The sequence below is a fragment of the Monodon monoceros genome, unplaced genomic scaffold (genome assembly GCF_005190385.1).
Source record: "Monodon monoceros isolate NGI ecotype Baffin Bay Population unplaced genomic scaffold, NGI_Narwhal_1 Super_Scaffold_11, whole genome shotgun sequence".
Lineage (NCBI taxonomy): Eukaryota > Metazoa > Chordata > Mammalia > Artiodactyla > Monodontidae > Monodon > Monodon monoceros.
Genome location: NW_021703767.1, coordinates 80998489 through 81015114, shown reverse-complemented (window position 1 = coordinate 81015114; position 16626 = coordinate 80998489). Strand labels below are relative to the sequence as shown.

The following is a 16626-nucleotide window of genomic DNA, read 5'->3' as shown; positions in this document are numbered from 1 at the left end:
TTTCTTCCCATTTTATAGATGAGAATACTGAGGCCCAGACAACAGACTTCCACTGAGGAGGGCTAACGCTTGTCCAGGCCAAGCCCCTTTCACTGAGTACCGCCCCCCACCCCCACCCCGACCAAGTGTCTGCAGGTGAACAGTAGATCTGGAGTCACCTTCTCCCCAGCCTTAGTCTTTGACCCCAAAATAGTGTCCAGGGTGATTGCTCACGTGGCTCCTCAAGGCCCCAGGATCCAGTTTCCTTAGCACTAGTTAAGTAAGTATTATATTAACCAGCTCTTGTATGTTCTGTCAACTGGGCTGTAAGCTTTATTTCAGAGAAGGGACCAAGTCTCCTAGGCCTCAGTAGGCCACAAGCCTCTGAAAAACAGGCTGTATTCCTTGTGAGAGACTTTCAATGGAGACCTTCCCTGCATAAGCTCATTTTATCTTTAAGTTTCACCATCCAAGTTTTACCAAGGTGACACACAGACACGAAACTAGAAATAGACTTTCCTATCTGTTCCCCTGAACCCCTTACTTTCGTGCCCTTTCTCAAGTCACTGAACCTCTCAGCCTCAGGTTCCTCACCCGTAAAGTGAGGACATTAATATCTTCCCTGCATGTTCTGTGGATCAAAATAAAATGAGATGCTGTGTGGGAAAACCTTTAGTAAACTTTAAGGCAGTTTCCCTCTCTGACTCTCCTCCTGTCCAGCCTGAGCCCCCTCCTTCCTCAAACGAGCAGTAGGAGTGTGCCCTCTGTTCTCTTAAAGCATTTCTCAGCAGACCTGCCCAGCTGCCTCAGCTGAGAGGGGACCAAGTGGTCCCATATTCAGTGAAGGAGGAAGAAACAGTGCGTGCACGCTGAAAAATTCGCCGAATTTCTAGCGCTTGTTAGGTCCATCTCTATTTATTGTGTTCTAAGTTAACTCCTTCCAGGATGCCTAAAATCTCCTGTCTTACAAGTTTCCAGCAATGAAATCTTGGTCAAGTTACTTAATGTATCTGAGCCTCAGTTTCCTCATTTAACAAAATATGATAATACTTGCCTCACTGGGTTATTGTATCGAATGAGGACACATTACAGTAGGCAGTCAGAGCCTGTGATTTTTTTTCCGTCTTCCCTCGTTGCTTTTCTCTCCTGTTTATCTTTCTAAACCTCCGTGCCTCAGCTTGCTTTCTGTGATGAGGGGATAAGAATACCTGGCCTACTTAGCTCACTGCTTGTTGTGTGACTCTGGAATAAAGGCTGTGGGAGGGCTTTGGAAACGATGGCGTGTAGTATAAATACCGGTGTGGGGTTATTCCCGGGGTCTCTGACCTTGAACTGATGAGCGTGCTGGTCCTCCCAGGCCTGGGCTGTTGTGTGCAGTGACCACATGTAGAAGGTCACTTAACATACCTTCTCTTACTGCTCTTCCTGAGGCCCCTGATGCTCTCACATCTACCTGTGGTGCCCTGTAGGCTCCTAACACCTGTCACTCACACGCCTCCCCCTTCTGTCTCTTTCGCCTCCTCTGGATCACAAGACCCAGGACTGTCCACCCACTGCTCCCTGGATACAGAATGATGCCTGCCCCAAATCCTCCGGGCTGTGAGAAGCTGCCTGTCATATGAGCCCCCCATCTTTAGCGTCCTGAATAAATACTAAAGACTCATTATGGAGAGCTAAGGAAAATAAGACGTGCTCCCAAAGCCCCCAACGACCCACAGTGTGAACCACCTCACCCCCTGCAGAGGCCACCAGCCCCCTCTGTGGTTGAAGAAGAGCCACTGAGTATTGGACTCGGAGGGGGCCAGGGTGCTGCCGGCTGGGGGCTGGGAGGGCGGGGCCCACAGAGGCAGGGGAGCTGAGCTGCTCTATTCTGGGCACAGTTTCCAGGCCAGCTGCAGGGAGAACAAGCGGTCGCTGTGTGTCTGCAGCTGGCAGTGGTTAGGCCAGGGCTGTCCCTCACTTGGGGTGTATTAAAGACACCCCAGCAGATGATCATGCCAACAGCAAAGATGCTCACATCGCTCCAGCTACGTTCAGTCTGCAGCCCAGCCCTCTCCTCCCTCCCTGCAGCTCCCCGGCCGTGGATTTACGTATCCATAGAGTACAGCGGGCACAGCGGGCTCCTCAGCCTTTCCCCGGTGGAGGTGGTACCACCTGCGGACATGTGCCCCCGGCTCCTGGGCCTCTCTGCCCTCTGACTGAGCTGGCTAAAAGTTCAGGGGATTAGCTGGGGCGGCGCCTCCCACCCTGGGGTTGGTAACCCGGCAACCGCTGGGGAGAGACAGGCAGATGAGTCAAAGAGAAGCACAGAATCTCTGGCTTTGTGTTTTGTTTGTGAAAACTCCCTGTGAATGCAGGCTCCCTTCTGCAGGGAGTGGCAGGGCTTTCCCACACTGCTTCAGGCGAAGGGCTCCTCCCCCAAGGGATGCCCGGGACCCCCTTGACTGCTACTGCAGGCTTAGGGACAAAGCCCATGGGCCGGGAGGAGCCCATCCTGGCCTAACTCTCTGACGGCCTTTCACTTGTTCTTCTCAAGTGAAAACAAGACTACAGGCCTGAATACCATGGGAAGGGGTTGGGGGGGGGGGTGGTGCGGGTTGGTAAACTGAGAACTATGGGCAAGGGACCCGATGGGCCTGAGGTCCCGCAGCAGGTGTGCAGAGAAGTTTGGGCTTTCAGGTGGTCAGAGACCAAGCAGACCTTTTCATAGAAGTGACAAGACCTCACGAGAGCAGCCCAGCAGATGCGGGGTGAGAGGTGGGAAGTGGGCAGGTTATCCACCGGGAAGGGAAGCTGACAAGCTAAGTGTCTGAGGCAGGCTGCTCCAAGTGCCAGCAGAGTGAGGAAAACACGAGTGCACCAGTGGGGTCAGCTGTGTAATTTGAGGGGCCTGGTTCAAAATGCAAATACAGGGCCCTTTGCTAAAAAATCATCAAGAATTTCAAGACAGTGTCAGAAGAGCATTAAACCAAGGGCCTTCTGAGCGACTGTGCAGGTTGCACACCCATGAAGCCGGCCCTGGGTGCCTGTGAGTCAGCTCCTTGAAAGCAGAGGCGGGCGAGCTGGGGGATGTCTGGCTACCTGCAGCCTCAACCCCAGACCCCTCAGCCCTGTGGCCATCAGCTCCCAGACTTTTACCAGGCTTGGGACATTGCCTCTACCCTCACAGCAGCTCCTCTGCCTGCGTGGGCAGCACCTGCCTTCACCTCTCGGAAAAGGGGAAATTTCAAGGCCACAGTGGGGAGAGGGCTGGGGGCCGGAAGGGACTGCGGACCTGGGTCCACTGGGCCTCTAGGTCTGGATGAGCCGAGAAAGGCAGGCACTGTGACTAGAGCCTCCTGGGAGTGAGGCCGTGGATGTGTTGGGAACAGGATGGATGTACAATGGACTACACTTGGGATCACCTCTTGAGGATGCTCCAGGACATGTCCTGAGGGTACGTTAACAGTCCAGGAGCAGAACCAAGGTCCAGCAAGCCTTGGGAACTCACCTCCAACTCTATGTGGTCGTGGAGTTTCTTGCAGGTGGCTGCGAAGGTCTCTGAGGTGCCGAATTCAAAGTACCACAGCTTGTTCTTCATCCTGGACCACGAAGCAGAAAGATGACTCAGTGTTCTGTGTTTGAAATGGTCGTGTACAACAGCTCTGCTGTCGGTGTCCCCAGTCTTATGTTTTCAGTACTTGTTAATCGTATCAGGGATGGAACATTTTTAACCAACCGTTCTTGCTATGAACTTAGAGAAAAACCCATTTATTTCTTAGACATCACGGCTACTCTGGGTGAACTGCCAACAGATCTGTGAACTTCCTGGTCAGAGAAGGGGAAAGGCCTGCTTTGCCTCCGTATCTGGATCAAGGGAGGAGTTCCATGAAAGTCAACCAGAGGCGGCAAGGGACAGCATGCTCTGGTCACTGTCCTTTCTACTACTAACGCAGAGGAACTTCAATAGCTGGGGTACAAAGGGACGATCAGACAGCCCTTTGAGACTTGAGGGATGTACACTCTCAGGACAGAGGGGGAACAGCCCAACATTAAACCAGCTAAAATGTGTGCTTCTTTGCCTGTGCTTTGATTGGGAGAAGCAGAGTGGAGAGAATTGGACACAGATTTGCAGGCAAGGTGGAAAGAGAAGAAAAAACGCGAGTTGTTTGCTAGCAATACTTCCCCCCACTTCTTTCTCAACTGTGTTTGCTTAGGCTATGACAATCCTTGTTCTATTTGCTTCAAAGTAAGAGCTCACTATTTTGAACTTTAAAAATTTTCAACATTTTCCTTATTGGGGGAAAAAAAGAAACACAATGGGGTTCCCACGCAGCCGGGAGCTTTGCGAAGTCAGATGGTGTGTCCTGACACTTGGTCGCTCTGATCAGATGGTCTCACCAGGAAGTGTTTCTGAAGGTATTCCATTCCTTCCATGCCAACTGTCATCCCCTTATCAGGGGCTGGCTAAGAGAAGGGACACTGTCCAGTTCATAAGCTGATAGATTCTGTTGAGGAAGGATTTAAAAAAATCACATTCTTCTTGGCACACTCTTCAGGAGAGAGGATGCCGCTCTGCGTGTTGCGGATCCTCCATCCTCAGATCTGTGGACTAAGAGGAAAGGAGCATTCTTCAAAGGGAAGAAGGCTCTTATTTCTTCCTAGTATTCCTTAGGTCATACTGTTTAGAATAACAGACAAAACTTTTCTCTCTACATTTCTCAAAGTGTCCACCTAGAACTTGAAGATGAGACTGTGTCCTCCCATTGCGTGAAGATTTCTAAGACCTAGTTCTAAGACCTAGTTGGGAAGATTTCTGACTCTTGGTATGCAAGAGAAGAAATGACAAATGATGAAGGAAATAAGAATAAGCAGGGCTTCCCTGGTGGCACAGTGGTTGAGAGTCCGCCTGCCGATACAGGGGACGCGGGTTCGTGCCCCGGTCCGGGAAGATCCCACGTGCCGTGGGGCAGCTGGGCCCGTGAGCCATGGCCGCTAAGCCTGCGCGTCTGGAGCCTGTGATCCGCAACGGGAGAGGCCACAACAGTGAGAGGCCCGCGTACCGCAAAAAAAAAAAAAAAGAATAAGCAAGATTTATGGAGTTATGCTCATGAAGAAAGTTAGAAGGACTGGGTGTGCTCTAAGTAGACCACTGCTTCTCAACCAGCGTGCTGCGGCACAAGTACGCCTGAGATACCAATCTCCTCAGCCTTCAGGGTGGCCAGGTTGGGGTCTGGGGCAGGCTGAGCACCAACCTCCCCATGCCACAGCTGGCATTCTCTTCTGTGTGACAGAAATGCCAAACAAATGCTTTCGTTTTCTATGCCTGCCATGATATGCATAGGAAACACTGCTCTGATCACTAGTTCTCTGTATGCACAGTAATGGGAATACAAACTACCTGGGGATTTCATTGAAATGCAAATTCTGATTCAGTCCTTCAGGATTTGGGCATAAGAATTCCTTGTTTTCTAATAAGCTGCTAATGCTGGTCCAGGGATCACACTTGGAGCTGTGAGGATCTGGAGACTACATTTGTGGTTCTGAGACATTAGTATTCATAAGAATTACTTGGCGAATGTGATTAAAATGCTAGTTCCTGGGGTCCAATTTGTAGAGATTCTATGTGATAGCTGTGGGACGGGGCCCAGGATTACGCATTTTTATGAGTGCCCAGGTGATCATTATGCAGGTGGTCAGCTGTCTGGACTTTGAGAAACATTGCTCTAGATCCCAGTGAAATGACACCCAAGGAAGAGGACAGACCGATTAACCCTGAAAGAGAGGATTCCTCAGGGAGGACAGAATGAGGGTCAGTGCCTTTCAATAGACAGTGATGGCAAAAGACCTAGTAACAGGAAAAACACAGATTGTCATACATGTCAAGGTGGAGGATGCCTCTCCAGCAGTGAGAGCATCTCTGCAGCCAGGAGACCCGCATTATGATTCCGCTTTCAAATATCACTGCTGGTCTGAATCATGACTTTTGAAAGTTATTGCCAGGAGATTTAGAGTTTTAATAAAAATTTCCAGAAGCCACAAGCTATTTTTTGCCCAGAAGTGGCTCTTCTGATGATCTAATAAGGTTAAGAGGTCATGGTTAGGTCAGTATCACAGAGTGACTGAGAGGATCAAACAGACTGCTATTCCATTGCTGGTTAAGTGTCCATTGCTGGCTGTGTAACCTAAGCCTCAGTTTCCTGATCTGTAAAGTGGAGATAATAAAAAGATCCGCTTCAAGGGGTAGTTGAGAAGATTAAATGGGATGACTGCAAAGCACTTCCCATAATGCTTGCTGCATGATAAACTCACCAAAACTGTCAGCTACTTACTTATCAGTTATAATTTCAATGTCTTTTGAGCTGGCATGTTTGGATAACATAATAAGGTTAAATGACAGATCAGGTTGGGTAGCCGTAGACATTATACATTCGAATTTTTCTGGGACAGAAAAATATGTGATCATATTTGTCAGATCATGTGTCTTGACTTTTGGTTAAAAATACATGTTCCCAACATGTCTAATCTAATAGATTTTTTCCAGAGTCACAGACCACACCCTAATCCTTGGTTAATTATCTTGACTGGTCACATAATTGTCCAAGACGTGATGCTGATTGCAAATATGCTTTTGAGAAAGGGCACGTTTGGCGTGAGACAAAGTAGTTATCGAGTCAAGAAATATTCGTTGTGCCAGGACTAGATAGGGTGTACTAGGTGCAATGGAGGACAAAACACAGCACTCCACGGGCCAGACACCTGGGAAGGGCAGCCAAGGAAACAGATCATAGGGTCGTGTGCTAAGCACTGGGACCACCTAGGAGGAGGGACATCCAATTCTTAGTGGGACCACCACTCATCCTAGGTGGATGATGAGTTCCGAAGGATGTGGAAAGGAATAGGGAAGGTGGAGGAAGAACATTCTAGGCAGAGGGAAAAGCCCAAGCAATGGCACAGGGTAAGAGAGAGCATAGACCTGCTAGAGGGGATCTGGAACTCAAGGAGAGGTGGATTGGCCAGATAAGGCTGGAAGGGCAGATAGGAGCAAGATTATAAAAGCTGGGATGCCATGTGTAGGTGTTTGAGCTTTATCTTGAAGTCTGTAGTGTGTCATGGACCATCCTTAAGTGGGGGTGGTGATAGGGGGTGGCAGTAGTGACCTGAACAGACTTGTGCTTTTTAAAGATCACTCTGTCCCAAGTCTGGAGAGTGGACTGCAAGGGGTGGGTACAGACTGGAGGCCTGGAGAATGGTTTTTAGGTGGTGTAGAAACTCAGGAGAAACCCAGGAGAGAATTGGGAAGGACCTGAACAAAGGTAGTGACAGTAGGGCTCAGGAGAAGAGAAGGGATTCACAAGCTAAAATATAGGAGGTGGAACTGACAGGGCTGGTTTGTTGTAAGGAGTGAGTAAGAAAGAATAGTCAAAGTGACACCAAGTTTTTGTCTTAGGTGGCATGATTGATGGCAGGTGCTGTTCACTGAGAGAGTGGCACAGGAGATCAATTCTCCAGTGGCAGTCCTCTTTGTAATTGAAGGACAGCACTTTTGTGTTGTGGCTCATCTGTCCATCCATCCATCCATCCACCCACCCACACATTCATTCATCCATCCATTCACCCGTCCATACATCATCTATTGAGCCATACTATGGAACAGGCACTGCATAAAGGCCTGGAGATAAGTGATGAGTAAGACAGGCAAGATCTCTGCCTCACAGAGTTTACATACTTTTAATAGCTTCCCCAAGATGCTAACCTCTGCCCCACAGGGAACTTATGTGTTCAAAATCTGACAGCTTTTGGGACTTCCCTGGCGGTCCAGTGGTTAAGACTCCACGGTCCCAATGCAGGGGGCATGGGTTCGATCCCTGGTCGGGGAACTAAGATCCCCGCATGCCGCACGGCACGGCCAAAAAAAAAAAAAACAAAGACAAAATCTGACAGCTTTTATTTCTCCTCTTTTAATTCGGGCACATTTTAGTTAGAAGTAAATACATTCTATTCCTATGGTTCTTTGGTTTTGCACTCTGCTAAACATTTCACGAATACTATCACTTTCGATTCCCTGAAGAGCCCTATGAAGTAGGTACTATCACTACAAGTCAGGGAAGACTTGGGGGAGAAGTAAGTTGCCTAAGGTTGCAGAGCAGATAAGTGCGGAGGGGGCACCCAACCCTGACTGTCGGACCCCAGAGCCGGTGCTTTGCTCCCCTGCCACGGTATCTTCTCATGCTTCTGCATGTTGTGTGGTGTGGTGGTGTGTGCTCCTACTACACTGCCTAGGCTGCCCTGGGTGTCCTTCACGAGGCTGTGAAATGGATGCAGGTGTGGGCCTGGGGCGTTAGCGGCTGCATCGTGCACTAGGAAATGCTGTCTGACGAAGAGTGTGTGTCGCCCCCCACCCCCCTCCCCCAGGTCCCGGTGGCCAGGGAGGTTCTAGAGGAGTTTCGATTGGATTTGTCACAGGAACCTCCTGGTCTTGAATCTACACAGTCTCAGAAAGTCAGGGAGACCGGAACTGATCCCTAGAAAAGCCAGATGCTCCCAGGACACCCTGCACCTTTCATTCTCTCTGCTCACCCAGAAATGAGGCAGAGGCAGTGCCCTTGCACCATCTCCTACACAGAGTGAAACAGGGAAAGCTGGGAGACAAACGTAAATTGTTCCTTGGGTACCTCCAACTTCAGCTTCAACGCCAGCCAATTTTGGCCACTCATAACAAGAGAGGGTAGTGTGGCCTAATGCAAAGATCCCACGGTGGAATCGAGGAGCCCCGCCTTCAAATTCTGACTCTGCCCTTTAAGGGTTGTATAACTTTGAGCATTTTTTTTTTACTTTTCTGAGCCTCCTTACTCATAAAATGGGCAAATACCTAATTCACAGAATGTTATAAATACTGAATGAGACATGTAAAATCATCTAGAACAGCTCTTGGTCTATAGGCCCTCATCCCCTATACACATTAAAAGTTTGTTGATTGAATGTCACCGATGGCCTGTCAATAATCAAAGTACTATCTTCCTAATGAAGGTCACATATCTTGTTTCTCAGAAAAATTGCCACTAGCCTTATATTAGATAATATAGAGGGGGATTACTTTGGTTGCCTCTGTCCTGGCCACCAAAATGGTTGAAAGTACAAAGACTGGGGGCATGGGGGTAGGGGCAGAAGAAGGAAGAGACTCCTCTTGGGATAAAGGTTGATCAGGTGGAGATGGCCCCCAGAACCCTGCATGATTGAGGCCCACTAATGGTGGGCCCTCAGGTGGAGGTTGCCTTCAGGCCAAGTGACACAGAAAAGACAAGACAGACCCTCTCTTTGTATATGTTGGGAGGTTGTCGCCAAGGACTTCACTGGCAGGCCTATCTGAGGCCGGGTTCCCTAAAGGTTTCTCAGCTGCTCTGAAAACAGGAAGGAAGGCAAGCTCCCAGCCTACTGTCATTGCACACCGAGACACCAGAGAGCAGTAATCTGGATTCTTTGGTTCTGTCTACACTGGCAGAGCAGACTGGTATAGCATATAATCAACAGGTTATTTGTTGATCTGGAAGTAGAGAAAGCCTCTCATCAGGGAGGCTTTGGGCTTTTGGTTTTGCACTCTGATAAATATTTTACATATATTATCTCTTTCTATTCTTGGAAGAATCCTATGAGTAGGTACGCTTGATACAAACAAGAAATTCACAGGTTGAAGCAAATTCACGTCTGCCTCATCTTCTCTTCTCCCTTTCCCCTTTTCCCTCTACCAGCACCAGCACCTTTCCAAAGCCTTTGGTAAAAGCCAACAGGCCTGTGATACCCTATAATTTGACAAAGCCCCCACTCTTCCTGCTAAGTAGACAGCCTGACTGCCAGCGTTCCTCTTGTCTTTTGATGATGTCTCCCCCGCCACTTTACCCTTAGCCCTTGCTGGAGGTTTGCTGCTGCTGCATGGGACACTGGTTTTTGTCTGTTTCATTTTCAGTTGTACAGGAACATGGCATTTGGAATCCGTGAAGCTAGCGTTCCTGCCTGGCTCTGCCACTTCCTGGTTAGACAAGTTATTTCAGTTCTCTGACCCTTCATTTCTTCTTCTACAAAACGGGAATATTATTTTCTACCCAGCAGAGTTGTGAAGCTCACGTGGCAAATGCAAAGCACCAAGCAGGTGTTTAACACATGGGAAGTGCTCCCTCACTGTTCTATCTTGTTGCTAGGAGACACACTCACTGGGAGACTCGCTCCCCAAAGGCTGCAGGGGTAGGGACAGGAGCAGTGTGCGGGTCTATCCCAGGCAGCCAATGTTTTTTGAAGAAAATAAAACTAACAATGTTTTAATGACTTCTGGACTGCTTTTTCTGCATCCCTCTTCCTGAGTTTTTTTTGGCCCATCATTTCTTTCCTTCTCATAATCACCTTTCAGCTGGAGATGACTAATCCTTAACCAGTTGTCCTGAGGCTGGTTTCCAGGTCCACGAAACTCCTAGGTTCACTGTCAGGCTCTAAACTACCCCGGTGAACCTGTTCTTGAGGCAGAAGCCCCTTGTCTGGGCTCCAAGGGACTCTCAGTCACATGGAGGAGTGGCAAACAGCAGTAGTGACACCATGGGTTGATTCTATTTCTGGGCTTTCTTAATTTCCCTCTGCTTTCTAAGAAAATAATATTGATTAGTAGTTGAATCTTTTCATTTGACAGATGAGGGGAAAATGAGACGAATTAAAAATGTTCTTTTATATTTGTCAGCAATTTAGGGCTGGATTCAGTCACCATCCTGACAGCCTATGAATAGCCTGTCTTCAAGGATGTCCACAAGAAAAACCAAGCTAGCTGCTGGGCATTTTCACCAGCAAAGGAAATGAGCTTCTGGTGGCCCTTTTCTGATAATCTAGGAAGTTTTAAGGGCAGGAGACTTTTGAAGTCATCGAAACATGAAAACATTTCTTTGGACGTAGAAGGCTACAAAGAAGACACTAGAGCTATTTCTAGAAATAGGAGCCCTTGAAGTGAAGGTATTCCTCTTTGTGGTTTGGACTTTGATAATCAGGTTCCCTGAGTGGGTCATGACTCGAACAGTCAGTTAGGCCTCTCTCAGCCCAGTGAAGCAGACTTTGCCCACGTGATCGTGCTCTGTGTTGTGTTGAGGGAGTCGAATGATATGGGGGCCATGCTGGGCCAGTGGGCAGGAGACTCCCCTCCAGCCCCAGTTCTCATACACACTAGAATGTGATACCACAAGAGTTACTTGGGGACTCCCAGACTCAGTTTCCTCATCCTGCAATGAAGGGCTCGGAACGATGGATTTCTGCGGTTTCTCCAAGCTCCGTGAACAACTTGAGATAACGGGATACAGGGCAGGGTCGGAGGGCCCACGTGCACCACAACCAGTGCCGTGTCGAAGTGTGGGCCCAAGTATTGCCAGGGCTGCCATTTTTTACAGAGATGCCAGAAATGTGTTTTTATGTAAAATCTCCTGATTATTAAAGTTGGCAACCAGTTCAACTCTTTAAAAGAACTCTGTATAGGCCAAAAACCACACATCCAGGGAGAACTATGCCTAGCCAACAGGCTACTTCAGTACACTAGGTGTACATTTTCATAAGGTTCATCTCAACTAAAAAACAAAAACAAATGATCTCACTTAATACCATGGGTTTGCTGGGTTACTGGTGGTGGTATTGCTATGACTACTAAAGATAGTAGACTGGTGCCAGGTTATTAAGGGAAATAGTAATCTGGCACAACCAGACAGGTATGATAGCAACACAGGAAGGGCAAATGCAACTTGAGCTGAATGACGACTGTTAGTAATAATACCGAGACTACTTTATCTGTTAACATTTTACATTATTTGAATCCCAAGTGCTTTTGGACGTTTAGTAATTGTGTTAACTAAAGTTTAGATCAAAGGTTTCAGGCTTCCCTGGTGGCGCAGTGGTTGAGAGTCCGCCTGCCGATGCAGGGGACACGGGTTTGTGCCCCGGTCCGGGAAGACCCCACATACCGCGGAGTGGCTGGGCCCGTGAGCCGTGGCCACTGAGCCGGCGTGTCCGGAGCCGCTGCTCCGCAACGGGAGAGGCCCGCGTACCGCAAAACAACAACAACAACAACAACAACACAAAGGTTTCAAAAAGAAAAATAAAAGCCAAGGTAGGTAGGCTTAGTTCTAAGGCCAGGATGTCCAGTCCTGTAAGGGACCAGTGACTGTCACCTCACAGGTGCTGCAGAGGCCATCTGTGTTACCTGTACACCCAGCAGCCCTGGCCCATCAGAGAGCTTGTCACCACATCGAATCCACCCTGTATGCTGTCCCCTGCTCTCACTGTTCACTGGAATGGCACTCGGTGACCTGCAGGCACAGAGCTGTGGATGGCAGGGGCTCTGCCAAGAGGAGGTGGTGACCCCTCTGGTACAAGGGAGCGTGAGCCCCCAGCAGTCAGGAAGCAGGCTTTATAAATAGCTGTTTCTGTTCTCTGAGGGTGACTCCTGTGCCCGCTGTTCTTGCCAACAGATTTGTCTTGGCTCAGCTCAAGGGGCGAGGTATTCCCTGGCTCTTTTCCATACTAGGGACAAGACTGGTGTTCATGGCGCTCAGAAAAATCTAGGGTGGTGAATGGACGGGAGGACAGGAGACCAGAGTCCAGGAGGGGGTGGGCAGAGGTATGGGGAACAAGAAAGAGGGGAGAGCTCAAGAAGGGTCTAAAGAAAATGAAAAGACCAAGAAAGGAGGGAGAAACCCGCCTAGCATGTATTTTATAGTATATAGATCGAATCCTCTTAATAACCTATGAAGACACTTCTGAAGTCATTTTCATGTGTGAAAAGTTACCTGCAAAATCACAGATGACAGAGTGTTTGCACTTAAGGGAACTTTGGGGTCCAGGGATTCCCAGCCAGGAGATCACAGGTTGCAAGGAATATTCCAAAGTATGGAAGGAGTCCATGAGTTGCTGTCAGCATTTCATAATATGTAGTAGTACTTGGGCATTTACTCATAACAAAGACTGCACAGACTAACTAGTGGGTTAAAGTGTTTTGTGATGTGAAATGGAATAAAATCAATTACATCGGTTACTCTTGGCAACCAGAGGAACTGATTGAATGGCAAATGGATATTGTTGATTCATAAAGATGGAAAATGAATGATTGCTTAGAACAGCCTTATGGCTGACAGAAATCTTATTCAGTATGGCACCCATGGTGGGGGGCTGGTGGTGAAGAATAAATAAAAATAGTGCACTACTGGATAGTATCTGGGCGCATGCGGAACCGTCACTCCATACCAGCTCCGGATGGTACTTCCTTTCTAAACCGTAGCGGCCTTCTCAGGGTACAGATGAAGAAACTGAGGCCAGTCCTCGAGGATGCAGTGGCTGGAATTCGAACCCCAGCTCCCAGCTTCCCATCCTTATCCCTTACGTTTCCACTCCCCCCGCCCCTCCTCCGGCTATGCCCCAAAGGCATCTGAGAGAAGTGGAAAGGTCAGCCAAAGCCACAAGAGCTGGTGACTGCAAAGCTGCGGGCCATTCTCATGCCTGCCTGTGGGCTGGCTTTGATCACATCTACTGCTCAGGCCACGAGCTCCAGCTCGAGGTTGGCCGGCTTGTTGCTCAGGACCCCACGGTGCTTTTCCCCACAGAGCGTGCAGTCTGGGTCTCCCTATTGGTCTCCAGTCTCCACTCTTGCCCCAGAGTAACAAAGGGCCAAACCCACTGGCCTCATCCAGAGCAGTCTCTCTACCCCCTTCAAGGGTAATTCTAAGCTGCAGAGAATCTGCTCCCTCTGAGCAGTGACCCTTCACCTGCACACAAGACAGTTTGTTTCCGTGGACTAGGGACAGGGTCTCCTTTGGTCGGTGCTCCCGAATTCTGCCCGGCACCCGACCGTATCTCCCGCTAAGGGCAGGACTCCAGCACGAAGCCAGCCAAAGTCTGAAACCGGATCCTCCCCCAGTGCAGCACCCGGGGACACACGTGTGTGCACACCCAGGCCCAAACAGAGAGGCTTCTCTCAGGCTCTCCATCCACGGGTACCGAGCACACTCACGGCCTCTGATGCTCTGAGGCCCCGGGGTCTCTCCGAAGCCCAACTTGAGAACCGCCACAGTGATGGGAATGCCACCACATGGTCCTGCCACTTTGGGGGCGACCCTCAGGAGAGACAGCTGGTGAGGCAGCTAGGGTTTTCCTCTCCTGAGGGCCTGAGTGTCTAGAGTGTCTTGCAGTCAGTATCCGTCCTTGCCAAGAGAAAACAGCTACCTTCCCCCATCCAAAAACGTAAAAATAAAAATAAAATAAAAATCTCACCGAGTTTGGCTGTTTTTAGCAATCCTTTCTCCCTTTGAAGATTTATTTGTGGAATGAAAATCCCCTTCAGGCCTATTTGGCTGAGGCTACGGGGCTCTGAATAAGCTCGATCGCACAGTTTGCAGACAGCAAAATCGAATACGGGGACCAAAAGCAATCCTGCTCCCGGAGGGAAAGGGGCAGAGGCAGATGGGTGTGGGGTCTCTAAGGTTCTGTAACGACTGCTTAGCTGTTGTTCAGTTTTTGATTCCCAGCTACGCTTCGCCAGCACTCACACATCCATCAGCCCAGGAAGCTGCTATCCAAAGGCAGGAGGGGGCGGTTAGGGCCGAGCGGGGAGGATGGCTGATTAGAACATAGCCCTGAATACCTGGAGAAGGTCTAGGCGGAGGAAGCCCTCAGAAGCTCTTGCTGAGGAAGGCCGCTTCCTGGGCCCTGACCAACCAAGGTTAGAAACTGAAGAACTGTCTGGGGGAGTAGGAGGCAAGCCCCCAAAGCAGGTCCACACCCTCACCCTACCGTAATTCACCTACCAGCATTCCCAGGGAGGCTCCGAGACAGACGGCAGAGCTTCCCCTCCCTCTCCATGCCCTCCAATCCAGCTCACCCCCAGCCGTTGGGAATCCCTCAGTCCCCACTTATCCAGTGTCTATTTTGTGCTGGACCTGCACCAGCTGCTTTAGGAACCAAAGGGTCCCCTCACGTGGTCCTCACACCTGTCTTCTGTGGTGGGTGCTACGTGGTTATTTTGCAGATGCGTCTGAGGCTGCTGCTTCTTGGCAAATGCGCAGCTGGCCTCGAGAGGTATCGTGGTGTCTGAGGGGTGCTGGCTGAACATCTCTCCCTCCCACGACCGGCCTTTCTGAGCTTGAGGCGCTGCCCCACTTGTGACAGGTCAGGTTACAAAAGTTCCATGCTTAAGCCAGTTGTTTGTCACTCGGAGCACATTTTCCCATAGAAACTATGTTATGTTGAGATTGGGTTCTCAGAGTAACTACCAAAGGCAATTAGCCTGTTAGGTATCCGATGTCTAGTTTTGGAGACAGCTTGGTAGAGCTGAAAAAGCCCTGGTTAGAAGCCAGAAAGGCCTGGGTTCTAGCTCCAGGTCAGTCACTTACTTGCTATGTGGCCTTGGGCAACTCATTTAGTCTCTTTTCCTTAGTTCCTTCATCTTTGAATTGGTATGATATTCCCTACCTTGCAGGGGTTGTTGGGAATATTAGTTGAGAATGTATACGTGGGTCCTCTGACATACACTCAAATAATGAAGCAACAGAACTCCACTGCCACGTATAAAACTGGCTTTGTGGCCTCATGGATTCTGAGTCCCAACTTGAAATACAAACGGCACGTCTTTCCTGCTGAATTTGGATTGGAGAATATTTGCTTTCCTCAACTTCCTGGAAAAGAAACATGGGGACTCTTCCACCCTAAAATCCCTGGTGGCCACCCTGAAGTCTGGGCTGGAGTTCTGATTAGACTGGGACTGGAGGTGCCACAGGGAAGTAAGAAGCAGAAGAGGTAGGAAGGGGAGGAAAGGGCACGACTTAAGTATGCTTCGTATTTCTTCCTTTGGCTTTCATAAAACTGCACGATGATCTGGTTACTTTCTCCGAAGTTTCCTGTGCCTTCCACACCATGAGCCAGTTGGATGCTTCCTGGTCAGAATTAAATACAGAGTAAGGCAGTTCCCTCCTTGCTCCCTCTACCTTTTAAATCATGAAATTGTTAGCAAGGCAAGTCAACAATTCATTTGATGGGGCAGATACCTGAACAAATACCCTCTTCCCATCTTTATTCCATCTTCTTCCTGTGATGCTTAGAAAAAATCTTAAATAGGAAAGCATCAGCCAGAGCCTCCCTCTGCCTGAGAAGACTGCAGTATACACCCCCAGCAAAATCCTTTCTTTTTTGCCCTTCTGAAAATCTCATGCGTATGCTCTCGGCTTTGCTTCCACTCTGACGTTTGTGACTTCTTCTACTTATGTACACACTCCTAACACCTGTTTTGGTGACTGTGATCATGTGAACTTGTCACCCTGACCTAGCATGGCGTTCTGAACCCCGGCCTTTCTGTGTGTTCTACCCACCACATCTCTGCTGTCTCGGAGGTCATGCTTGTCTCCCCTGTTCACTTTGCCCCCTCACTGTGCAGTTGGCAAACGTGTCCCCACTGTGGATGTGACCCCACTGCCAGTCCCTCGGAGAACTGCTTAGCACCCCCTTTGCCAGGCCTCTTATTTCTAGCTCACACCTGCTGCCCTTCTGTGGGTTGTGATTTTAGAGTTTCATTTGAGCATTCTACTTTATCCCCTTTAAATCTCATTTTAAAGCTCTCCTGTTTAGTCTTCAAGTCTCCGGCCAAAAATATTTTTCTTGGTTTAT

At 49.1% G+C, this 16626-nt stretch overlaps 1 protein-coding gene across 4 annotated transcripts in view; it reads right to left on the bottom strand.

The window, feature by feature from the left end:
• Positions 1 to 16626, bottom strand: part of DGKG (diacylglycerol kinase gamma) — a 161357-nt gene that overhangs the window by 48625 nt on the left and 96106 nt on the right. For all 4 annotated transcript variants that reach the window (XM_029214535.1, XM_029214536.1, XM_029214537.1 and 1 more), the window contains one exon: positions 3470 to 3560. In XM_029214535.1, coding sequence (XP_029070368.1) covers positions 3470 to 3560 — 91 coding nt within the window. The remainder of the gene's footprint in view (positions 1 to 3469; positions 3561 to 16626) is intronic.